This window comes from Antedon mediterranea, chromosome 9, assembly GCF_964355755.1.
Source record: "Antedon mediterranea chromosome 9, ecAntMedi1.1, whole genome shotgun sequence".
Taxonomy (NCBI): domain Eukaryota; kingdom Metazoa; phylum Echinodermata; class Crinoidea; order Comatulida; family Antedonidae; genus Antedon; species Antedon mediterranea.
The window spans coordinates 4,357,174-4,383,759 of record NC_092678.1 but is presented as its reverse complement, the minus strand read 5'-3'; the positions used below and the strand labels follow the sequence as shown (position 1 = coordinate 4,383,759).

General features: G+C 33.7%; 4 protein-coding genes across 10 annotated transcripts in view; 1 reads left to right on the top strand and 3 right to left on the bottom strand.

Moving 5' to 3' along the window:
• LOC140059463 (calcium-dependent secretion activator 1-like) overlaps positions 1–4,122 on the bottom strand; it is a 28,838-nt gene extending 24,716 nt beyond the window's left edge. For 3 of the 4 annotated variants that reach the window (XM_072105388.1, XM_072105389.1, XM_072105390.1), the window contains exon 1: positions 3,185–4,122. In XM_072105388.1, coding sequence (XP_071961489.1) covers positions 3,185–4,000 — 816 coding nt within the window. In that variant the 5' untranslated portion in view covers positions 4,001–4,122. The remainder of the gene's footprint in view (positions 1–3,184) is intronic. The other variant, XM_072105391.1, reaches the window with a different exon arrangement.
• Positions 4,123–4,414: 292 nt separating this feature from the next.
• LOC140058988 (protein arginine N-methyltransferase 6-like) lies at positions 4,415–14,371 on the bottom strand. 4 transcript variants are annotated; one of them, XM_072104783.1, is made up of 12 exons: positions 14,324–14,371; positions 8,503–8,541; positions 8,324–8,389; positions 7,942–8,009; positions 7,741–7,782; positions 7,485–7,585; positions 7,058–7,105; positions 6,900–6,968; positions 6,602–6,758; positions 6,159–6,390; positions 5,231–5,341; positions 4,415–4,935 (listed from the first exon to the last, which is right to left on the bottom strand). In XM_072104783.1, the coding sequence occupies exons 3-12, from the start codon at positions 8,356–8,358 to the stop codon at positions 4,851–4,853; spliced, it is 948 nt and encodes a 315-aa protein (XP_071960884.1). In that variant the 5' UTR covers positions 8,359–8,389; positions 8,503–8,541; positions 14,324–14,371; the 3' UTR covers positions 4,415–4,850. The 4 variants fall into 4 exon arrangements, 3 of the variants coding, with proteins under 3 accessions (XP_071960884.1, XP_071960883.1, XP_071960882.1); XM_072104782.1 differs by lacking the exon at positions 14,324–14,371 and adding an exon at positions 9,806–11,507; XM_072104781.1 differs by lacking the exon at positions 14,324–14,371 and adding an exon at positions 8,995–9,134.
• A 2,448-nt stretch (positions 14,372–16,819) lies between these two features.
• On the top strand, positions 16,820–22,068 carry LOC140058692 (uncharacterized). Its single transcript, XM_072104393.1, has 6 exons — positions 16,820–16,924; positions 18,511–18,559; positions 19,057–19,168; positions 20,396–20,539; positions 20,648–20,701; positions 20,790–22,068. The coding sequence occupies exons 2-6, from the start codon at positions 18,535–18,537 to the stop codon at positions 21,940–21,942; spliced, it is 1,488 nt and encodes a 495-aa protein (XP_071960494.1). The 5' UTR covers positions 16,820–16,924; positions 18,511–18,534; the 3' UTR covers positions 21,943–22,068.
• A 1,073-nt stretch (positions 22,069–23,141) lies between these two features.
• Positions 23,142–24,535, bottom strand: LOC140058709 (uncharacterized). The gene is made up of 2 exons (XM_072104426.1): positions 24,392–24,535; positions 23,142–24,026 (listed from the first exon to the last, which is right to left on the bottom strand). The coding sequence occupies exon 2, from the start codon at positions 24,023–24,025 to the stop codon at positions 23,555–23,557; it is 471 nt and encodes a 156-aa protein (XP_071960527.1). The 5' UTR covers position 24,026; positions 24,392–24,535; the 3' UTR covers positions 23,142–23,554.
• Between the last annotated feature and the right edge of the window lie 2,051 nt (positions 24,536–26,586).

Sequence of the window (26,586 nt, the reverse complement as noted above, 5' to 3'; positions counted from 1 at the left end):
TTTTTTGGTATGATGGAATTATCAAAATAAACTCGAAGATGACAATTTCGAAAGATAATGAATTGAGCAAATAAATATAAGGATTGGAAGAGAATTTGACACGTAGAAGCGCAATGCGCGCTCTTTGAAATTTGTATAACTTTGACTAAAGAAATTTAAAAACTACTTTTTAACTTCAACTGGCCATATGATATCATCACAACATCCGATAGGCTTAATTTTGATATGAATTCATATCTACATTTCATCAGCTTTCATAATAAATTATAATCTTCAAGGTCACCTTTAATTCTGAGGAGCTATAAGATATTCAAATGTATGGTGTAGCTGAAATTACACGACCTAGGTTATTCAAGTTTTTACGCGTGATGACGTCATCACAATAAAAATGTTGACAACTCACGAGAAAGATAATTAATTGAGCAAGCACATACTAAAATTTGTGCAAAAATCGGGCTCAAATAACGGAGATGCGCTCTATTGAATGTGATAACCCACACAAAAAAGATAAAAATTACTAATTTTTAAATTCAAGTGGCCATTTGATGACGTCATACCATTTTGTACGTCTAATATGTATATATATTTATATCTACAACTTATTGGCTTCCATAATAAGTTAAAAAAATTGGGGGTCACCTGCCATTCTGAAGAGTTATATTCATTTTAAAAAGGCCTTATTTTTTACCATTTTTAGCACTTTTGTACAATTAATGTGCGCATTTTGTCATTTTTAACGTGCTCGTATAGCGTTATTTTAAGTCGGAATGGACTCAAAGTCGGAGAATGTACTAAGGATTGTGAGTAGAATATGATGTATACATCAAATTTTATTTTTTACCCTTTTTAAAAATCGCGTGCGCAAAAATGTGTTTTTACGCAGTAATTTTTTGAAACACGCAAATGGCCTATTTCATGCTCTAAATTGATAAAAACTAAATTTTGAGCTTTTTAAAATTGCAACGCGCGATTTCACGCGCATGACCCTACGTGCGCGTGCGTTTTTATTTGCTAATATTTTTACCCTTGACCTGAAGTTTACGTGTAGTGAATTTCATAAACATGTGATAATGAATTATGGATATATGATTGATAATGTGATTTCACAAAATGGCGTCTACGTGACGTCAGGGTTGAGTGATCACGCTGAAAAGCTTATTATGGCTAAGTTAAAGTATTTGAAAGACATTGTGAAATTTTTGTGATCATTGTTATTCAACTTTTTGAGATATTTGTTACACAAAAAGTGTACAGAAAGAAAAAAAATAATAAAGATTTCATACAATAACAATAGGTGATCATTTTATTCTAAATGATCACCTAATTAATTGGATCAGCTTTAAAAAATGTTACTGTATTGTACTGTAGCTGGGCTATTTTCTAGGTAGTTGATTATGTCTTATGTCTTATTAATTTTGTTAGTTTCATTGGAGGGTACGGATTTTTATTTTTCTGCAAAATTTTATAAACAACAGCAATAAAGATAACCATTTGGTAAGAATTGGACTTCAAAATCTAATGATTGCAAATTTATTCTGTGGTGGATTATACAAAGATGGTGTACAATAGATTATGATATTATAACCGTTATGACATCACAACAATTGCTAATGAGATTTACAGCCTTGCTACATAAAGTAAACAGATAACCTATTAACTTTAATTTAGAAAGAGTACTAATGTAATTAGAACACCAAATGTCATTAAATATAATTAACTGAGCAATTCGCTTTAAGGATACTGGGTACTAATGGTGCCACACACGCAATGTCTGTCCATGTATGATGATGACCTATAAATTTATTAAAATTATACTGTACAGTAGGTCCACCATCCATAATATACTGTATTGTTCCTTACCATGTAATTCAGCAGATTTGCTGCAAATTGGTTTGTTTTTTAATAAAAAATTTTAATAAATATATTAATTTTAATAAAAGTACAAATACAAATGTCTTTATTATTATTATACGTGGGCGGTACTTTATTTAACATTTTTCACGTTCCTAGAATGTTTAACAACTTTTTACAGGTTTATTTTTCTATATAGTATCTGTTGTGGAAAAGAGTGCAGAATGTGATTATTTTAGTACCAAACACACACTAGGCCTATACATTAATGTTACCAAAAATAGCTGAATGTCAATGGAAGTGCAAGTTTGTAGTCTACGATCATCTTTAAATAATAATGCTTGATGTACGCCATACATAAGTAATTTGCCTTTGGATTTTTACATAATTTGATATACATTCTTGTGTTTGAGCCTGCATTCAATAATTGTCACTTTTATAGAATACATTGTTCGTAATAATACTTGTGCTGCTAAATGCATTGTCCCTTCCTTTCATTATTAATGTAAAAACAATTAGATTTAATACAATATAAATACAACATTATAAATGATTGTTGCCACTGAGAGTGGATGTTGCCATTTTAATATGAGGCCACATGATTAAATAATTTTTGAAGCTCAGCGATTAGTATCAATTATTTAAATCCTATCATTACTACTTCGACCAGAGTCGTCGCATGTGTGCAATCAACCGGACGAGTGAACATAAGTTCGATCGAAGCGTACATTAACTAAAGCCACGAGTCTCTCAAGTTAGAATTAATGAAGATGCACATCTTGTGAGGGCAATCCAAGAAAACCTAGAGTTGGTAAAAATTTAAATGATCTCTATTGAAAGATATTGTTTGTATCTTTTTATTGTACAGATGTGGGCGTAAGCAAACTCTAAATTGATAATTACCACTAATAGTGGGTTCATTCCTTAGGCTGGACCAGCCTGAGGGATGAACCCACTATTAGTTTATGAATGAGAAAACCGTATGCAAAATGGTTAATAAATCAGTTCTGTTCACACACATTTACAGCAAATAGAATTTTTTTAAATAAATTATTGAATTTTGTAAAATTATTTATGTGAAAATGATTGAAAGTATAAACACGAATAAAAAAACAATTCACCAATTCTAGAGAAGACCTTGGTTTTAATTTAATTAATACCTTTTAAATCAACTGAATTTATTTAAATACAAACAGTTGGTCTACAAACATTTTAATGAGCGTCTGGTACATTCAATATTTTTCTAATAATTTTTAACATTTCATGAGAATAATCCCAAATAATTTGGAATGGTATGCATTTATTAAAAATGTAAAGTCATTAAGTTTCTCACCTGACATGCATTGTATAGCAACTGATGCTCAAACTTCTTCACTCCTAGTATGTTCTGAAACATTTCGTACAGTTGTTCTTTACTTAAAATAAGCTCCGACCCAGCTAACGTTGAAAGCCTTTGCGGTTGCTTACGTTGGTCTTCCTCTCCACGATAAATCGCATCAAATTTTGTCATCCAAGAACTCAATACTGTCTCTTTGCTCAAACCGTCAATTTCCGGAAGGCTACGTACACGTTTTTCAACATTATTTTTAAACACTTCGCGAAAGTCATTTGAAGAGCATCCTCCGCTATTTACCATTTTTAATACGCGATCGCTTTTCAGGAATACTTCGTAGTAACTCTGTACAGCATTACAGAATGCTTCGTCTGCAACAATTTGCGTGTCTCCATTTAGGAACGTCTGAAATCGATCTTTTATTATTTGCAGTTGTTGTCTTGTAACTTTTGTCTGTCGTCTCACCATGTCTGTTGGCTGTTTAGCATTGAAAGGATAAGCAATGCATCGCATTACAAAAACATACAACTGAAGTCTACGTTTATGCTCCTCCTCCTCACGCAAGGCTCTCTCCTCTTCCCTTCCGGGTGGTTCGCTACTCGTACTCACCGAATGGCTAGGGCTTGAGGGCCTACCGACACTGCGATCGCTCAAAGATCCGCGGGTGTGAACTGCACTGGTCGAGTGGGCTAGGCTATCGTTGCTTGATGCGCTCACACCCTCCCTCAAGTTTCTTTGGCTGGAATGGCTAATATCCGGATCATCCGGATAGTCTTCGCTTTCCGATTCATCTTCACTTGATGATGATTTCAACATCTTTTATGTTTTTCCCTTTATTCAATCCGTTTTTAAGCAATTTTACCGGCGTTATATTTTCAATATGGTTCCTCTTCTGCTAATCTCATCGCAATGATAATTACATTGTGTTGATTGGTCTACGCATGCGCGTACAATATACCCGGCCAACCTCCTCCTCTCTCTCCTCTCAAAATATTATTTATCTTTATCTCTGGCAATTCATGTAAATCAAATGTAATACAGTAATTGTATATAATTTATTGCAATGATATGTTACGCAAGATGTCGTTAGATTTCTAATGAGGAAAAACATCTCTGTCAGATATGAAATACTGTAGATGTTTTAATATTAAATTATTTATTATTTATACACAAAGACATAATATTTTCATTTTTGTTATTTTATTTTATAAAAATAAACACATATAGGCCTACACAGCAGCAGCATCAAATTTATTTATTTTCTATAAAATCATGGTCTAATAGTAATTAGCCACACACACTGATACACACCAAACAAATAACTTTTGATTAAAATGTTTATTGTATAGATTATACAGAATTACAAAACAGGTTTCACTTCACTTTTATTCAATGTTAGTTCTAGCATTTTCTAATTGTCCATTAATTGTTTGTCATTTAGGATTCTAATTCCTGTTTTAAATGTTTTCTGACTGCTGTTTCAGTATGTTTGCTAAATGAAGCTTAGTAGTACTGTATGGCCAATCTCTAAAGACGTCATAATTATTCTCACAACTACTAACTAACACTAACAGCATTATGCTTAGGGCCGATGGTTTGTCACACGGTCACTTTCAAGGAAGGCTTTAATGAAATAATCTGTTCGGTGTTTTGAATTAAAGGAACATCAGGTAGGGTTGTCATCCATGGCAAATTTGTACACACTACCATCTCTATTCCCAACTTTACAGAATATCTCAACATCTAAGAATCTGTAAAATTAAAAACATACATTTATTAATTATTTTAACTGTAAACCACAGTGAAAATTCTAAAATTGAATTTGAAGGAAATAATTGTAATACAAATTATGTATTACACGTTGTTACGCCTGTATTATGATAAAGGTAAGGCTTTTGCCTATGATACAGGCATCACATGTGATGTATATGTGATGCTGTATTACAAAATTTGCCTATGATATTGGAGAATTATATACACAGTTGGCTATGTACACTAAAAGTAGAGAAAATATTTTCACGTTTGGATGCACAAGTTTTTAATCACCTGCTCATTATTTGACTAGGTGCTAGTGTTATAGTGCCCTCTATTGTTGTATCCTGCTCCACATTTTCTGATTTGTTCAGGTAGAGTATGCACTGCCGCCAATGAGTCGGGCTGCAAGAAATAAATCAAATCAATAATGTATTAACTTAGAAGGTAGAAGATCTCACCAGAGAGTTATAAAACTTGCTTTAAAAAAAATTAGTTTTTATAACAACCAACTCGGTATGGTATGCAAAAAGATTGATAAATGCTTTCCCATCACTTTCATAGAAATTTATAAATTCTAAAGGACTTTATCTTGTATGAGTGGGACAATAGATGATCATTTTGCATGCCACATTAAATGGATGGTGGTAGACCTGGATGGCAGTTAGATCTGGATGGGAGTAGACCTGGATGGTGGTGGACCTGGATGGTGGTAGACCTGGATGGTGGTAGACCTGGATGGTGGTAGACCTGGATGGTGGTAGACCTGGATGGTGGTAGACCTGGATGGCAGTTAGATCTGGATGGGAGTAGACCTGGATGGTGGTGGACCTGAATGGTGGTAGACCTGGATGGTGGTAGACCTGGATGGTAGTAGACCTGGATGGCGGTAGACCTGGATGGCGGTAGACCTGGATGGTGGTAGACCTGGATGGTGGTAGACCTGGATGGTGGTAGACCTGGATGGTGGTAGACCTGTAGACCTGGATGGTGGTAGACCTGGATGGTGGTAGACCTGGATGGTGGTAGACTTGGATGGTGGTAGACTTGGATAGTGGTAGACCTGGATGATGGTACACCTGGATGATGGTAGACCTGGATGGTGTTAGACCTGGATGGTGGTAGACCTGGATGGTAGTAGACCTGGATGGTTGTAGACCCAGGCAAGTGTGAGTATGATATTATAATCAAATGTAATTAACAGTAATAGCATATCACTTACTGTTTACTAGGAGATGTTGATAGTTCAATTAAACCGCTGTCGCCGCAGTCAAAATGAACGTCAAACCAGGCAACAAAACCAGTCAGTTCAGATTCTCCCATTGCTTTAAATGAAAACTGACCCTTGACACACTCTAGATCTTTTACAGTTATCCTATTTAGGTCTAGATCAATTATTTTTTCTGCAAAACCTATCATGTTCTTTGGTGGGAACTCTTCAACATGAATATTACCTTTGAAAAAAAAATAAATTTAATCAATAAATACACTTATGTGGTGATACATTTCCATAATTTATAAAATCAATTTCACATTTTTCATGCAAGAATCATTTTTCCATCTTAGCTGGCAAATATATGAAGTATGTCCACCTTGAAATGAAGCCTAAAATGTCGTAAAAGACACCTACAAGTTATTATCTACAAGTTCTACAACTTTACATACGAGTAAATAGTTTGTGCGCATGTGGTGCGAGGCACGACATGTCCACCCCATAAAGCTTCTGCATTGTTTTCCAAAGAGACGTAACCTCGTCTAACCGTTCTGCATCCGTTATTGGAGCCATGTAAATACTAGCTATAGAGGGTAGTATGAGACCATTCTAAAGAGAAACTGAAATTGAATTTTAATCTGCATAATAAACATTTATTTAAATTATCTTTATTACTTTTTGAATTCTATTATTAATGATATAGAATTTTATTTTCTGAGTAACTACTCTTGGAACTTAAATGGAACTTACCTTTTTTAGGAACTTATCTCTTGCATAGATAACAGAGTTTAACATTGACTCATAAAGCAAAAAGTATCCCTGCCAGAAAATATTAAAACATTATAAACATTATTATTTTAAAGTTATGATAACACACCGAAAGAAAGAGAAAAGCTGTATTAGCTTACCATCCACTCACTAACAATAACATCTACTTTTTCTGGAAGATGAACATCCTAAAGAAAGAAAAAATTGAAATTAAAAAGCTGGATTTAAGTCTCTCTGCACTGCAGAATTAAAAGCTGACCTGGATATTGTAGGAGCTGGTATTTCAATAAGATATTTCACAATTAAAAGCTGACCTGTATGTATTTTATTATATTGTGGAAATAAATTAAATTGAAATTGAATTTCCACAAACCATAGCCATAAAATTGGCACATGTTTATGACTCTCCTCATCCATAGTTCTAGAGATAGAACACATCTTTTCATCTAAAGTGTGCAGTTAAAGAACCCAGTTCATCTTTTGAAAAGTGTAGTCGTTTACTCCAGTTACTGGGGGAATTCAGGAACAGAATGCCATTTTGTAGCAGGTTGGCATATATCTATTTACCTCAACTCTTTGATTGATGACTTGGATTTTGTTTTCCATTTTGTTACTTTTTATTACTTCTTCACATCGCTTGGCTATTGAACTTGCTTCAATTGCATAAACTTTATAAAAGAATACAAAATATCATACTTAAGGTTTTGCTTAGTTTAGTCACTTTGTGACTCTCCATGTCGTAGTCTTGGACAGTCATATGTAATTAAAATCTTTTACTTTCATTTAAACGATATATAATATTAACATTAATACTAACACTAACCTTTTCTCGCACCAGCTTGTACACAAAAGCAGCTAAGAATTCCTGCAAAAGATTACAACATTTGGTTGATTCTATGGTGGTGGAATCATCGTCAACTCTAATTGTACCATAATATTCCAAAACTGAATACTGTACATGTACACAGAAACCATACTACAGCATAGTAATGCTATAAGAAATATATATAACAAATATACTAACCTGTGCCAGCACCAATATCAGCCACTACTTTGCCAATTAAACGGTCACAATTCTTCAGCAATGCAAGTCTGTGCAAACAAATAATTAATAGCATAAGTGTAAAATATAGTCATCATCGCTCAATATCATAAATAGAGGCATATACCTCAATATATCAATAGTCAACCTCTCCAAACCATGGAGGTATAATTGTATACGTTCTAAGCCCCATCATACTAAGTTGATCACATTCACAGCCTTGTAGAAGAACACCTTTATGGTGACACAAGCTTTTCCGTGTTAAAATAAAGTATTTATTATTATTACAGTATTATTATTTTTATTACTGTATTATTATTATTATTATTATTATTGATGCATTTTGAAAGTTATTTTAGATTACCTGTAAGTATTTGTTCTAACTGAATCTGATATCATTTCAGCATGAATATCAAGACCTGCATATGACCTATGGTGTATCAAAGATAACAAAAATGTGTTCAATTTTTTAATAACACTGTGGCCTATTATTATAAAAATAATAATAGTTGTATACAGGTTTAAAAAACGCTGAATACTTACTTGAAATAGAAGTCGTCATTCTTCGATGCTGCCTTAAACCTTAAAATATATAATAAATAATAAGACATGAGTCAATAATGATAATCTAGGAATATAAAATATAATAAATCTTATCTTATTTATTCATTATTTTTATATTATTATTAATATATGAATATATTCTATTCTGTAAGGGGCAGGTTTCCCGCTGTTGAACGAGTTTGAATAAAATAAAATAATAATAAAAAGACGTTATCCACATGACAAGCTCAGACTAAAGTATACTTACTTTTGTAGAGGGAGCCCACATAGAGAGGGAGCCCACATAGGGAGGGAGCCGTATACTTACCTTCACCTAGTGGTGGGAAATAGGCCAGAACTAAATATTCCTAGGCCACCTAGGTCAGGCTGAGGTCATCTACGCTGCCTCCGTTCCCCGTTTGTTTTATCATCTCACCAGTTAGTTAGGCTAGCCTAGCCTAACCTAAAATGCAGATTACTACTCAAAAGTACCTTTTTAGCGGTGGGTTAGTACTTTCCATAGTGATTTCACTGTTAGTTTCAATAACACACCAAATCTGACTACTATTTGGACAAGATTTTAATCAATTTAATCATGTTCAAAAGAGCCGCCGTCAACACGTAAACACACGTGTTGTTGTTTTGGTTTTTTAAAGATGGGACGCAATAAGTGCATTTTCGTACGGCTGAATTTACTAAAAGTCAGTATGGAACCCAATAAGTGCCTTTCGTTTGAAGCTATTAAAAGGCAGTATGGTTGTGTGCGTTAATTTAGTCAGTATGGAACGTATAATGTTTTCGGTTGAATCTATTGTTTTCTACTTCTATTCTACTAGAAATGATGTCGGTTTTGCTGGTATATGTCTGTCAATCTACGGTATGTCGGTCTGTCCTATGTCAAACTTCTTTTAAGCAGGCTTATTGTCGAATAATTCTGTGGTACTAAAAAACACTAATGAAATACATACACTTTCAATAAAATTATAATAATTTATTCAATGACGTGTTGCTATAAATATATAAAGTGATGTTGTGGTTGTAAATATTACTATTACTTATACAGGCTAATATTAATATAGGCCTAGGCCCTAGGCCTAGGAAGGATTTCGCGTAACAAAATCAAGCGCGCCGCTCTGAGATTCTGCGCCTTCCGTGATGTACGTCTGAGAGACAACTGTCGGGCTAGCTATCCTCTAGCTATCTAGCTTCAAACTTGACTTGTAACAAATTAACGTTAATTTATCAATTGAAATAATATCTGATCTGGTACTACATTAAAAATATTTCATTATTATTCACTTACCAAGTGGACAACTGCGAAATTCTTTGTGAAATATAACATTATTTTAGCAGTGTGACACAGATACAACAAGACAAGTTTTATTTGTTTTATTTATTTTTTTATTTTCATCAGCAATAAAATAAATGCAGAGTAAACAAACGACGTAACCAGGTAACAACTGTGCGTTTTCAATCCGTACGTCATGCGCGCGATCAAGACTACGTAACTTCAACTTTCTTATGATAAATGTGTCCATGTTCAGATTCAATCAATGCGACATATTATTACTATTATCAATGCGATATTTAAATATTGAAAAAAGTAAAGAACTAGAGTATATCATAGAGATATCACTATAATATCTCTATGAGTATATTCATTGGAAAGTATTCTATAAAACTGCATGATCTGTACTTTTGTAAATTATCAAAAAAGAAATTTGTCAATAAATATTATTTATTAAAAATAAAATACATTGCATGCGTAGAATAGCTCGCATCGCGCACCTACTAGTGCGCTCCACGCACAGCGAGCGTGCAGTTTTTCTCGCTGCTGAGCAACAACAGGGAAACAAGAGAGAATCTTTCGGCACCCATATACCACAATGTAATAAAGCACAATTACGTAATTTCAACTATGGTTTAACAACTTCTTTAAATTTTCTTATATTTCTTTGTTGAAAATGAAATAATTATTACAATTGGGCGCTTTAAACGTTGATCGATCTTCCCGTCGAACTTTTATATTGCTATTGGTACGGTTCAAAATAACTTAATTTTATCTTACCCAAGTGGACTACACTCGTTGGGTTATTTCTACAGCAAGGCATTTAAACAGATTAAGATAACGTTGAAAACTCGACTCGTCAAATGAAAAGTTGAATACGTTGTAAACATACGTAACTACGTAACAACAACGCGCACTTTCAATCTGCACATGCGCAGGAGGGTTATTTTATATTTGGAACGATTGCGTAATGTTAACTATGGTTTCGCTCATAAATGCTCATATGAAATTTACATACCTTTAGAAGGCCACTATTTCAGCAAAAAAAGAAATTCAACAATTTAGACCGATTTTATATGCTTCTACGCATGCTCAAAAGAAACATACCTGTACTACAAAACTTTTCAAATGAATGCAAATAGGCTTAATTGTTTCCAAATCAAACAATTAATCATTTTATTTAAATTACCACTACACTAAGTAATCACTATTATCGAACAATAATTAAAACTTCAGTAGCCTATATTTTTTTGATATACAGTGAAATGATTTGCTTAACGGGACGGCAACAACATATCTAGTATGAATAAATAATATGTTAAAATCGATGGTGCAGTAGTATACACAATTTCCTTGGTTTTATTTGAGATTTTTCATAAGCGCTATATAATTAGTTATCAGCAATAAAGTAATGTGTGTGAGACATTTATTTACACCAATCACCCGTGCATGTACCAAGTTTTCAAACAAAATAAAATTTACCACCCCAATTTTCTCATACTCAACATCTGTTCTCAACCAAATACACTATCAAACTTTATGTGATAAAAAAATGTGATGTGCCCATATATGGACATGATGATGCCATATCACCACCATATTTAGGCAAATCACTACCATATTTAAGCATATTATCACTACCATATTTGGGCACCTCTACATCACTCTTTTGTTGTCAAACTGGTTTCATAGTATAGACAGAGCTTAAGATCTTGTAGGTTCAATTGTGACTTCCCAGCATAGCGCGTAGTTGGTCAAACGCAGACGCACCCTGCTCCTCAGTAGAATGAGCTGTCTCAGTGCCTTCATGTTGTTGTTCTTCTTGTTCCAAAACATCTATTTCTTCTTGAAATTCCGATATAACTGTTTTCCTAATTAAGTCTTTTAACACGTGTACAGCGGACGCACCGTCATCATCTTTCTCCTCCTGACCATCGTTTACATGTTCGATAGTTTTATCTCCAGTTGTTTCTGTTTTGTCAATAATTCTACCGGCTCCGATTGTTGATTCGGTTGCTCCATTATCCATATAATCAGCAGCATCGCTATGTTCCGTTGTTTCATATCCACTTTCTCTGTAAGTATCTGTACTCTTCTCATCTAAAACATCGCCTGCCACTGTACACTTTACGTCTGTAGACTTTTCTGCAACTGCATCTCCATCGTCTGATGGATGACCAAGCACCTCTGTTTTCTTCACATTATCCAGATTAATCTCGTCATAAATATGATAGTTCTTTTGCTTTGATAACCTTTTCTTTTCATTCCCAACGAAAACATCATCATCGCACTCTTTTTTTGCAGCATCTTTAGAATCTGTTAATGTTGAATAAAAATGTTGTTCGTCTAGCATCTCTATCGGGAAATCTTTATCCCAAAATTCTTCATCTGATGAGTTTGCGCACAAACTATCTTCGGTCACAGATCTATAATGTTAAAAAAAATGATTTATATTTCAAAATACAATTGTTATTTATGGTTATATTTTAATGCAACTAAATGCATATTTTTTCTTACCTTTATAAGGGATGAACAAGTAGTAAGTACTCACCCCCTTAACACCTCCGATATCGATACCGTTGATCGTTTGAGTCGCATTGCTAACTGAATCATAGTAATCCATTTATCTGTCACCTCTTCCGTGTCTGCAGTCTAAAATGCAATTTATTTATCAAACAGTTAATGCTGCTAATTTTTTATTGGAACACGTAACTATAACCTTACCAACGCAAGTCTACCATTCTTTTAGTGTCACTAAAAAAGTTGTAACTTACCAACGCAAGTCTACCTTTCTTTGTGGGCGTCACTAAATAAGCTGTAACTTACCAACTCAAGTCTGTCCTTCTTTGTAAGCGTCACTAAATAAGCTGTAACTTACCAACGCAAGTCTACCATTCTTTTAGTGTCACTAAAAAAGTTGTAACTTACCAACGCAAGTCTACCTTTCTTTGTGGGCGTCACTAAATAAGTTGTAACTTACCAACGCAAGTCTACCTTTCTTTGTGGGCGTCACTAAAAAAGTTGTAACTTACCAACGCAAGTCTACCTTTCTTTGTGGGCGTCACTAAATAAGTTGTAACTTACCAACTCAAGTCTGTCCTTCTTTGTAAGCGTCACTAAATAAGTTGCAAGTTATCAACGCAAGTCTGTCCTTCTTTGTAATCGTCACTAAATATGCTATAACTTTCCAACGCAAGTCTACCCTTCTTTGTGAGCGTCACTAAATTAATAACCTAGTGTAACTTACCAAGGCAAGACTGCCCTTTCTTCTGGTGACGATCTGAAATGTATTTGGTCTATTTGAGGTGGAGAGCTTTCTTACCGACTGAATATCAAAGACACTAATAAAACCTCGCAGACCTTCGTGTTTCTTTTCCTGGAATAAATATACACATTAAAGAATATTTTTACTACAGTACTTTATTTGGCCTAGTTATCAATCAACGCCATCGTAAGCATTACAATAGGCCTAATTCTCGTTAACATTTGCACCATCCATCATTATTTAATATCGTAATGATTATCACCAAATTATTAGCCCCTATTATAATAAATACTCATGGTTTTACTTTAGAATTCTCCTCAGACTCGTAGTAGCGTAACTCTTGTCCTTCAAGTTGAAACCATCTTCTTTTTGAACCCTAGAAATAAATGATAAAATATTAATATAGTGTTAGGTCAGTAACTGAAATACATAAGCTTCATAGGCCTACCATACAAAGCCCCGTAACAAATGTGGCTATGATACTATTATCTCATTTATGCCCTAACATAAAGTTCAGTGGAGGGACAGTGATCGTGAGGGGAATGTCACGCGGCACTTCCCATAAATATAAAGTCCACAAATAAAAATAATACCGTACACAGACTACTGAAGTAATGATACAATACTTACATAACGAAGAGATAATCTCTTCGTTCCAGTTTTCTTCTCCTTCGTAAGATATCCTTTCATGGTGACATCCATGGTACGAGTCTTTTACAGTATTCAGTAGAAGGAACTATATCGCGACCATTTACTGTATGTACGAAACTCCAGGTCAAGTTCCGTCGATATCGAGCACACGTTTTAAGAGGATTGAAGTGCTTCTATAACGCTTCCTTCTTTTGCTTCTTCCTCAAATCATATGATAAACACGAATATATTGTAATAGCGTAACAGTAGTCAGAACCACGCAATAATTTTCAGCAGATATCAGATTATCATTATTAATAACAGATATTACCACGTTACTACTCCCGGAAATACAAGTAAAATTACTGTAGTGATATGTTTACTCTGGTTGAACGACTCATAACAATAGTATTGTTTCGTTTTGTTACAGCTGCAGTGTACCTGCATCATTGTTATCTGGGTATATATTTGTATAGGTCATGTGATAAAATAATAAAAACGGGGAGATCCCGGTACTGAAAATAAATTCCGGATGTTTACGTGTATTAATACTGTAAAACGTTATTACGTCATCCAAAAAATAGCAGCAATAAATAATGTTTATTGAAACAAACATATGAGTAAAATAATATTTTCACCTGTTTGGCCTTACAATAGTAGGTTTAATCCCAGTTCATACTGTGGTCGTGTTAATCCTGGCGGCTAAAGCCTGGTTTCCATAAAATCGCTACACGACAGAGCGTAGCGATTCTATGGAAACGCCTGAATGTATCGGGGATCTAGTACGCGAGTGCTAAATATTCTTTGGTACGCGTATACGATTCATCGCCGACAAAATCGGCAAAGTTGAACATGGTTGAACTTTGCCGATTGCGTCGGCGACATCTGCGCGTGTAGCGATTTTAATGCAAACGCTGTAGCGATTTTAATGGAAACCAGGCTTAAGTTACAGTTCCACTGTTAAGTATTTATTGTTTCGGTTGATATAACATTAATAAAAAGCATCGTCCTTCGGGCGAAACGTAAAGTAATCGTTGACGCATTAACAATTTACTGCTAATATTAATTTGGTTTAATTAGTTGCTTCCTATTTTCTTTAATTAGAAAATATGAAATAAAATTTTACATTTGATTTCACATTGTTTAAGATGAAAGAAACTAAACTATTAAATAGGCAAATTTGAATACCATTACGTCCCTGTTTCGTGTATGAATATTTAATATTTATTCAGATGAGAGGGTGACTTATATCAAATCTAAACCAAATAGATAGGTGGTGGTGGTGGAGGAGTTAGCCCTGGATCTTTCAAGCATATTTCATCGAAAGTTACCCCTATCCTAGCAACGGGCACATGCGCAATCAACACAGTGTTTTTGACTAACACATAAGTTATCAAAATGGTATTAAACTGTAATGTTGGAACATTAAACATTGCATAATGAATACATTTATAATGATGTATTAGATCTTAAACCGATTGCGTAATCCTTACGGGGATATGAAAAGACTTGACGTTTGTACGTAACGTTATATTACCGGATGGTTAAAATATGGAATTTCGAAGCGCCAAGTTGTAACCATGGCTTTACTTTTGCCACTACGGACTTCTACTGCAAGACAACCAGTATCACAGCGGTGGGTTGGAGATATACTTAGCAGCTCAGTTTAAGATCAATTATTGTGATCAATAGTCTACATGTACTTAATCCTGTCCATATCGATTGTTGATGCATTACAATGAACAACATTAACTTAAGCTGACTAGGTGGTAGGGTCAACGGGTTATTTTCTATTCAATGTTTTTGTTTGATTGTTTTGCACCTTACAAAGAAACAAAAGATGCCAAGCAAGTTGCGAATCGTTTTTAATCAATTCTGCCTGATTCATGTTTGCAATAACATGCTGGACTATATTTAGACCTGATTTCTCAAAGTGAACTATTCCACAGGATATATAAGAATTGTTTTTTTAGAAAAAAATAATTTTGTATCTAACATTAATGTCATTTGGAAATAATGAGACAAACATGAACGTCTTACATGTAAGTATTCTATTACATTTCCATTCGAGTATAGCAGTAGGCCTATATTAGGTTTACGTTCACATGTAAACACGATTGGACTGATAAAGTGTCTGTCGTTTCGTATCATAGTTACCATGGTTCCCCTCCAAGTGTAAACAGTCGGTAAACTACACTAAACCAATCTATTTCGTTCGTCGAGTTCATTCTTAACACGTATTTACATTATATCCAGCGTTATTATTTGTAAGGATACTTTATCTAAACGGTCCAAAATCAACATGTACAATATTTTTTTTTAAATAACGTATTCTTGTACAGTGACAGTATTCAATATATTATACAGTACTAAATAAATTACTTTATTATATTATTCGATTTGTCAATTTTTTAATGAAACCATAATTTCTGTGGATATATTATTTTATTTTAATTGATAATCAATAGGCTTATTTGCCTGATGAATATTTCAGCGTATTTTAATTTTTAAAATCGAGAAAATATCTTTACGAAGTAGTGAAATCTGTAGTTTTCCCTTAACATTGAAACTGGGTTGTTCATTATGAATTATAACGTATTTTAATCATAAATGTATAACGCTTTTCAATTTCCATTTGGTGAGCCACACTTTTCAGTGATTCATTTCGCTTTTTTTGGTTAACCAGTCTTTCAGATTTTGAATTTTAACTCTTTTCTTTTTTTTGTTTTGTTGTGTATTTGTTCTTTCTGACGAAATAAATGAAAAAAATGAAATGAAATGGAAAGAGTATGACGTGTCATTCCATCCCAGCACTGAGTGTACTGTCATTCCATCGCAGCACTTTCGTTCTTTACAGTGCTTTATAGTATGATATAGTATAGGGATAATAGCACAATGGAGTACCACGCATAGAAACGGTGGTAATATAAATCTTTAAAACACGTGGTCAATACTTAATATATACATCAAGAGTATTATTACATTCATTGACAATTATCAAGGGGATCGTTAAGCAAACTAGTTCACCATTCAAGTATTCTGTTATGAACAGAACCACGTGACCTCTTGCTACCCCTACCGTAATTATCATACCAACGATATATACCTTGAATAAATGCTACATCGCAGAGTAGCAGTCAGTGTTTGCGCAAAGCTTTTGTAACGGTTACTAGGTTTCAGATTGGAAATTATTTTTGAAAATGCTTGAAAACGTTAGGTGTTCGTAAGTCATCGATAAGGTAGGTTTATTATACGAATATTAACCTATGTAATGTTTGTCTTATTTGTTGTTTTGTAATCTTAAAAGTGTATCTATACGTTCTCGCACGAACATGCTAAAATACGTATTTTGTCCCGATTTTGTTCCAAGAAATCATCGAATATGAAACTCATTCATTGTGTACTTTGATGTTTAATTAATATTTAATAATAACTTATATATTAAATTGATACTTTTTATTGATAATAGTTATTATATGTATGTTGATCGTACCGAAAGTAATAAATCATACTTCTGCACCGAGAGACTAAAACAATTTTTAAGTGAAATATTGTTTCGGTTTTGATGATATACCATACAATATGCAACGAAAATTAAACGAATATATATAAAAAGAAGAAGTTATATATATATTAAATAATAAGAGGAAGATGGACAAATATTTAAGAAAATGTCGATAGAAATGCATTGAGAAGATGAGTATTGCTATTCAAAACACACATGTTAAGAACACCGCCCAAATGGCGGCAAATCTCAGAAGTAGAAAGCAAAATATAAAAAAATACGTTGAAAAGGGCCAAAATAAGAAGTTCCTTTAAGAAAAAAATATAATCAATTAATGTAGTTTTAGATATATAGGCCTACAGTAGTAAACTACTAATTACCTTTATGGTTTAGGCCGCCTATGCTATTTTATTTTTTAAAATATCTTACGTACCGTAATGAATTTAAGAACGAGTAATTACATAACTGACATTTCAATTTCTCGTTAGTTATACATTTTAATACCGTGTACATACAATATTTTTATTAGTTAATCAGACAATATAAAAACTTCTTACGTAGCAGATTTCATTTAAATTATTTCAATTTCATATATTGAAATCTCATCCCAATTTATATCACTTTCAGCTGCGGCTTTTAATCACCTTACGAATATATTAAATACTCTACATCTTTACATAAATTCAAAGGATTTTGTAAAGAGACTCATAAAACCTTAGTGTGTGTCTTTCCTGTTTGACAGGAATTAGGAATCGACCCACCACAACGCTTTTTTTATATGCACGATATAAAATAGCTTATACTATAGCTATACATCGATATTTATCGTTGTATTTTTTACAATTAAAAAACATGTTTTGGGTTTGTTTGTTTGTTGCATGCAGAGTAAAAACTAATACTGTAGCGGATTGTACATTAGTAGTTTAAATACGGGAAAACCGTAAGAAATGTTCAGAATATTTTGTAGCGACGGAAAATTATTAAAAATGATGTTCTCTAAATAATACGGAGTGGCTAAAACGTCACAAAACACTGTAAAAGTCATCGTCATATTCAATGTCAAAATGTATCTTTTTTAACGTCTGATATTGTATATTTTTATAATTATTCGGTTAGCACGATCATTTTAAGTCAAGAGGAACCTCTTTATAAAATCCTTCAAATCAAAATAATAAGCATTGGCTTTAATTAATATGCGATACTTAATGCTTACCAGCACTTACGGCAAACAATACAACTACCACAGGCGATTCATATAGGCACTGGTACTAATGGTCATAACCATGACATTACAAAATTTCTTATTTTCATTATTTTCAGAGGAAGTATGCTGACTATAGGTTGATGTTCCATAAGCACAGGATGCAAGGTAAACTTATGGTATTTATTAAGCTGAAATCGATGATGAATGAGCCAATGAGAATCGTGCAAGATACTGATAATGACGCAGATGAATTGTGATGATAGATGATATAAATGATAAGATAATAATTATGACGACAGCGAGAAAGAGTGGATGTAGTGATTAGTATGGTTGTGAGAAATAATGATACAAATGATAATGGTGAAGTTGATCAAGATAAGATACGGACGGATATGATTATAAGATTCATAATTAAGAAGGAGATATTAAAGACAATTAATATGATTATGAAAACTACTTTAGCTGGAGACCATTAGAAGTTAGCCTCAATTTCGACTTAATATAATAAATAATAATAATAAATAATGTATTTATACAGGATAAAACAATCAGATAACAGTGTATCTGTTTTACATTGTGGTCTTGTCTTAATCAAAATATACAAAAGAGAATACACTGATATTCTTAAAGCTGTGTATAATTTAACTTCAAAATATTCACAGGAACATCGTTTCGATCAGAAACTAAATTTGCTGATAACCAACAAAGTAATAATAGGTCGCATTCAGCTTTTGCCAATCAAGTTACGAACAGTCTGGCAACAAATCGAGATGGGTGAGTATAGTCTACTAATTGATACGAACGGTACAATTACTTTATCAATAAATGGCCACTTAAAAAACTTTGAATGTAAGTGGAAAAGTGTAAAGTCCGAGTACTCTATAATGCAAGTAAACAAACACTTAAAAACTGGTAAAAAAGTTTATGAATAAAATCTGAAGTTGTTGAATAGAAACGTATACCAGATACAAAAATACTGAAGTGTTGGCACGTCACAGAGTAAAGACAACGATTTTAGAAAGATCTTTAGTAAATGATACATTTTATATTTTCCGTTCTAATGTACTTGGAATTTTAAGTTCGAATCAAATGATTTGTTTTATCCCATTGTGGTTTTTACAAACTCAGCATGGGTCTCTTTCCTTCAGTGGAAGCATGACATAATAAAATACGAGGTGACAAAAGGTGAAAGCACATGGTATGCAGTGGGTAGAATTGTATACACGTCGCCATGGTGATAGCTTACTCGTTCCTTCCTTCCAATACCATGTTTCTTGTTTTTATTATTTTGTTAAACAGTCGGTTTATTGATTTTCCGCTGTACTGTGTGTTCTTGGTTTTTATTCGATATATCAGGGCCAATCACTCACACCTCTCAAATAATCTTGATACAAAATGCAAGACCATTATCATAGACGTGTCAAAGTACTATATCTAAATAGTACACTTAATCGCTTTTTAATTGGGTTGAGTTTTATTATCATTACCATTACAGTAATGGCTGTATTTGTTTAGTCTACTGACGGTGTGTACATAGTAAACATGGATAGAGTACAATACGTAATTCTATGTTAAATAAACACTAACGCATAATTAATCATTTACAAAGTTACAAAGTGTATTTTCTCGTCATTACGTTTACACTTGTTTCATCGCACGGAATGGAGGACGTGCCATTTTTATTTATAAACAATCTTATACGCGATTATTCAACGTTACCTTCTTCTGTTCCGTAAAACGTGTGAATGGAATTAATGTAGATGTATAGCTTTGCCAAAAATACAGATACATTTTAAAGTACTTTGAAAGATTAAATGTGAAGGTTTAAGCACCAACAATATAACCAGTGTCCATTGTAACTCAAGAATATCTGCTTTCATTATTCCGTTCAAAGAGTAGAATGAGAAGACGAGGAATAAGTGCACTATGACATGGAATATGAGTGTAAATTGTCCAAAGAAAAAACCGTCGAGTAATAAATTGATTTTATTATTTTTCTAGGCAACAATACTGGCCCCGAGTTGCACCCACAGAGCTTGCTACAACGTCAAAAGAACTAGCTATGCACCAATTAGTACAGAGAGTTAAACAAAGGCGGACTGGTGACCAGAATGTCTTAATGGGGAAATCCCCTATGATAATCAAGTAAGTGTTGAAGATGATTTTGATGATACGGTTTAGGGTAGTTGGTGACGATGACAATTATAGTAATGCTGAATCAAACCAAATTCACAACATTCGATTTTTCCACAGAGCGTACCGACCACCAAGGGGACCTTATGTCATACAACAACAGTCTTTGATGAAGTAAGTAGGCCTACATTTTACTTTGAAGCTTATCCCAAGTGATCCTAGGTAAGAAAAAATGTCTAATTTCTTCACATTATTTTTTCAGACGCGTAATGGTAGTACGACCTGCTTTTGACGACAAAAAGAAGGGAAAACAATTTCGACATGCCCCACCAAAGAAAAGTATACCAAACAACACAGAAGGACAAATCGCAACCAAAGTCACCGCTAGGCCAGAACAATTTAAAATGAAGACTTGGCGACCGGCGTTAGGAGGTGAATATCAATCACATGTATTGCCATCAGCCGAAGATCGCTACGTACAGAATTACAAGCTACAAATGCAACAAGCTGCTAAATTGTTAGAGGGCAGATATACCCATGCGAGTGACGTAAACTACGCGCTAAACCACGCGAACCCACTTCCACCAATAGCAACATCGGTCGACCACGCATCTGTAGATGATGCTGAAGACACAAATGATAATCTCATTACGATGGACAAACAAGATAGCAATACGAACATGAAATGTAAAGACTGCAATACAAAATCAAAGAAAAAGACAAAATTAATATTACAAAAAGAAAAGTGGAAAGTTGTCGAAGGAGACGCTTATGAAAATAATCTTAGGACAAGACATAAATTCACAAATGCTAAACGACAATTCAAAGATGATTTAGAACGGATTCGGGAATTGTCGGCTATTCGGGAATTATCGTATACTCGGGATGATTTGTCTGCACAAAGGTCAAGCCGAGCTTCGATTCATAGTTCAACTCTATTAGACCCAATACAGGAAACAAATCTGATGAATAACTCGGAAAATGGCATATTAAAAACCTCATTACGAATTAGCGTACAGCTACCGGAACATGGAACCGATTTGGAAACTGAAAACGAAACTATTCCGAAAACTCCAACGGAAAACGAAGCGCAATTTTTGACGGACAACAATATTCAACTGAACATTGAATCTTCTGATAATACTGAATATATAAGAACTGACAAAGAAATTGAATCGGTAACACATGCGACAAATAATGAAACAGTTATAGAAAAGCAAATTACAGACAATGATGAAAACAATAAGACAATGCCACAGTTAAGTGGTTTAGAATTAGTAACTGAACGGGAAGAAGTAGATGACCAGATAACTCATGACGTCACTTACAAGAGAATAGTTAAAGATAAGAGTGAAGAGACAGATAACTTTGACGGTGGATATTATAGATTTGTATCTAATGATCAAATGGAATGATTTAACTCGGGTGAATTTATTTTACTAAATTTAAAGCGCAATATTTAAGTGTAAAAAAGACAAACCCAGTAAGTAATGATTTAAAAATAAAAATTATAAACGAAATGATTCTGAATAAATTAAGAAAAACAATAGTTGTGTCTTTTGAAATTATGTTTAAAATGAAATATTCCTAACTGCACTTAGGCCTACATCTCGACAAAACTGATAGCAAGAGCACCGGTGGTGGTGGTACCGTAGTACGGTAACCATATGAAATTTGGACCACTTAAGCGTGGTTCCCACTAGCGACGCAACGCAAGGACGTAACGCAACGCAAGTGAATTGACCAATCACAAGCGATGGCTTATTCGCTTGTGATTGCTAACTGTCTATAACTTCGCTTGTCATTGGTTAAAACGCTTGCGTTGCGTTTACGTCCTTGCATTACGTTCTAGTGGGAACCAAGCTTTAGACACAACGTAATGACGTAAGCGCACCACAAACAATTTGACCAATCACAAGTGGAAACCAAGCTTTATGCGAAACGGTGGCAAACATCTTCGATATTTACTGTAGCAAAGAATGTCCACTGCGACACATAATTATTGCAGTATTTGGTACGCCTACTATGTAAAGCTCTGTCTACACTATCAATCTAGTTTGACAAAAAAAAGTGTGATGTGCCCAAATATAGTAGTGCAGATATCATCATGTCCATATATTGCAACATGACATTTTTTTACACATAAAGTTTTAAGTAGACAGAGTTTAAGAAAATGTATAGTCTTATACCACGAATCCGGATAATATATACGATAGAGTTGTGCAGAATTTATAAAATCTATGTATTTCCTTTTAAATCCTGAATAATAAAAAAGAACATTTTAATTGGAGGTGTAGTTTGTGACATGAAGTTTGATAGTTTAGACAGAGATTAAGAGCCGTGATTTGCCACAGTACGGTGCCTTGAGATTCATTATTCAAGAACGAGTAATAGCCATGGTAAGCTAGTGCTATGATGTAAGTGCGTTTTAGCAAAAACGTTTTCTCGCAGGCCTACAGATGACTGTAGAACAACTGTCGGTGAAAATGAAGAAGAATATGGGCATGTTCCATCTTTAACGTTTTTTAAACTACCAACGAATGTCGTTTTTAATGAAGTCAATCCCATGTTTTAGAAGTTGCTAAAAACATTACTACAAACAAATACATCAAAATGCATTTCCAATCATTATTTAATGTTCTGAAATAGATACAAAAACACAAAGTATATACAATACAACTCACTGATAACTTAAAGAACTGAATACAAAGATTAGCAAACATAAAACATTACTTACTGCATAAATTCACAAAATGAACCAATTACTATAGCATGTACTATGATATTACATTTAATTACTGTGTAATTTATTGTCATAATGTTTTCGGTCTTGACTGTGAATAAGTTCGTGATAATCACTCGCTGAACTTTCAGTAAATGACCTAACCCCCTACGGCCATTGCTTTAGAATGCGTTCGTAAATATCAATTACTGAATTGAAATTACTGATTTAGAAATGATTGTCTCTAGAAAATGTTCTCGTTGCTTTGGAATGACTTCAGTGATAGTAGGAAAATTCAAAAATATTTATTCGTTCAAACCTAAATCTTCCATTTCTTTGTTAACCTCGTCTATATATTTCTGCATATCGAATGAACCGAAATTCTGACCCATGGTTGCTTCTTCTGGTGACAACCCATTCTTGCCTTCTTCTGCCGTCTCCAGATATTGCTGCCAATCAAAATTCGGATCGCTAAACTTTGGTAGAGTATCAGATTCGCCAAATCCATTAAAGCTGAGGCCTCCTTGCTCGATTCCACCAAAGACAACCTGCTGTTGATCAGGTACATCGAATCCGTTTGAAAATTCTCCTCCTGCCAACGCAGTATCTATTTGGTTTTGAATGGATTCACCAACGTTGTACTGGAACTTCTCCATAAAAGTGCTGAAATCGACGCTCATTGGTATTTCAGGCACACTGGTGTCCCATCCTTTTTCTACGGGTGCTGAAGAAACGATGACTGCCAACAGCAGAAATACTACAACTTCTGGAAACATTCTGTAAAATAATGAAACATTTTACTCACAGTGTACGAGTACGGTACTTAGTAAAAGTAATGGAAAGGTAAGCAGAATTTTGACTTTATAAAAATATATTTTGTTGAACACATGGCTAAACAATACAATATATAAGCCTATTTAAAAAAAAATAACCGAACATAGTTTCGTTTTATTTGATACTTACAGGCTATGTTATTGCTAACTAAATAAAAATCCAAAATTGGAACATGGTTTTAGAAAACTTATAACATTTAAAATCCCACGGTAGTCAACAACATGTTAAAACAGATTTAGAACGTTCCTACAATACATAGCTTTGTATAAAAAACAATTGAATAAAGAAACTAGAAAATTGTAACTTACGTTCTTATATTTGAAAACAAACTTCAGCAAAAAAGTTATTTAGACTCAGTTCAAAAACTTGCCAGAGTACGTAGAAGTTTGCAGAGCAGCCAATCTTAATACCTTCTTAAAGGTTGTGTTGAGAACTTTGATATGCTTCCCGTTCTACGTCTTACTTTATAGGTTTCTCATACCCAATCAACAACTCCTTCGACCAATCAAATGCGAGCGCGATTAGGTCACTTCTTAATTTAGGTTTCTGGGTACCACCAGGCTCGGAAAGGCCCAGGCAAGTACGAATTGGAAGAAATGATGGTGAAATAAAAAAAAAATGTATTATTATTATATAAATTTGTTGGGTGTTTCATGTTATTTACAGTATTATACATCTTCAATTTATTCTGATTCTTATTATCCAAAAATGGAATGCTGTTTTAGCCTAGTGTGCTCTCACAAAAATAGCTTAGTAGTCTACAGTATAGGCCTACTCTATTCAACAATTTGCTGTTTTTTAACGATTTCTTATTAGCTTGATTAAAATTTGTCTTTTGTACGGGTAAATAAATTGTAATGTATTTTTATATATTTAGAGAAATTAAAAAAAATTTAATGTAAATAACGGATGGGAACCATTTCAGGAAGTTCCTAAGTTTCCTAAGAAAATGGAAATTCCACTTTAGGTTACATTACAGTGCATGTTGCAATAAAAAGTGACTGTGAAAATAAGTAGGTAAGACAAATTTTCTAGAAATTCGATTTTAAAAGAATAATTACTAAAATACAAAACATCTCCCGATTTTAATACTCGGAAATATTTGGATATTAAGAGATATGTCAGTACCAAAGACTTCAATTAACATAATAATCCCTCCCTCGTATTTAAGTTAAAGAAATATTTATTCGATAAAAGATAACTGGTCACTTCAAAAATATTTAGGCCTACTTACAGTTTTTGTGAATTTTATTTATATTTTAAAATCTTGTAAATAAATCATTCCGATAAATAAAACTAGACTGATCAGATGAGTACATTATATTTTAATTCATTTTTGTATATAATATTAATATTCTCTTTATGTAATTTTATCTTGTTTTAAATGTTGTTATAATAGTATTTTGTAGGAGTTGTGTACACTTTCTTGTTATGGCGCATTGTTGCTGACGGTCGCATCCCCTTGACCGATTGTGTCAAATAAATCAATGAAATGAAATAATATATACGGGAATATATATAAAAAATATTTGTAATAAGGAATTTTAAAATGAGATATAGTAATTGTAGGAGGATCGATAAAACCGTTTTGTTAACAGTGTGTTACGTTTCAGCACCTGTCACAGATCAGTACGGGTATTTTACGCTTTAATGTTTTTCAAGGGTGGTGGAAAACGTTTTCATCCTATCACCGGAACTCATTCAAAATCTAACAATCAAACGGATGTTTAAGCTGAAACTCCGGTTGAAACCTGGGTTTTTCCGGTACCAAGTACCGATGGTTCTCGGCTATAAGACACTGTAGGCCTACTTGAAAGAACACGAGGGGCAGATTTAATACCAGTATTGACGTGGTGGGTGGACCCGATTGACGATTGATAAATTACTAAAACATTTATGAAAATGGCTATAAGTGAATAGTTATTAACAAATAAATGTTTTTGGATAAAATTAACTTAGCTTTTCGACCTCCTCCAATCACAGTTCGACGTAGGGGAGGTGGGCCGGTAGTGCAAGTCAAGGCGAGAAGATAATTGGGCCTACGTCACGATTTAATATTCCGGAGGGGATGTTACTTCACATAATATGTAGCAGTATTACATGCTGGTGGTGCAATCAGATATCTTGGGCCGTACAATACAGCGATATCGTTCAACTGTCGAGTAACTAGTTGCATACTTGCAATGCAATAACAGGCCTTTAGGCCTACAACTACTTTTTTATGTTTTTCCATATTTTCTCCGGTTTCAGACTAAAAATCGTCTGATAAGGATTTCATCGTACAGAAAGAAAAAAATACATTTTAAAGGCCTGAGAATTTCCTTTATATTCTTGCTTCTCTTAAACAATTGAGTATTGTATTTCATACGGATTTTTTTTCTTCAATCTCCTGTGATGTAAAATATGGTTTGCGGTAAACCATTAGTTTCCAAAAAAGGAAATAAAGTTGAGAATGTATCGACGTGTAGGTGGCTGTTATGCTACACCGACACTTTTGTTTGTA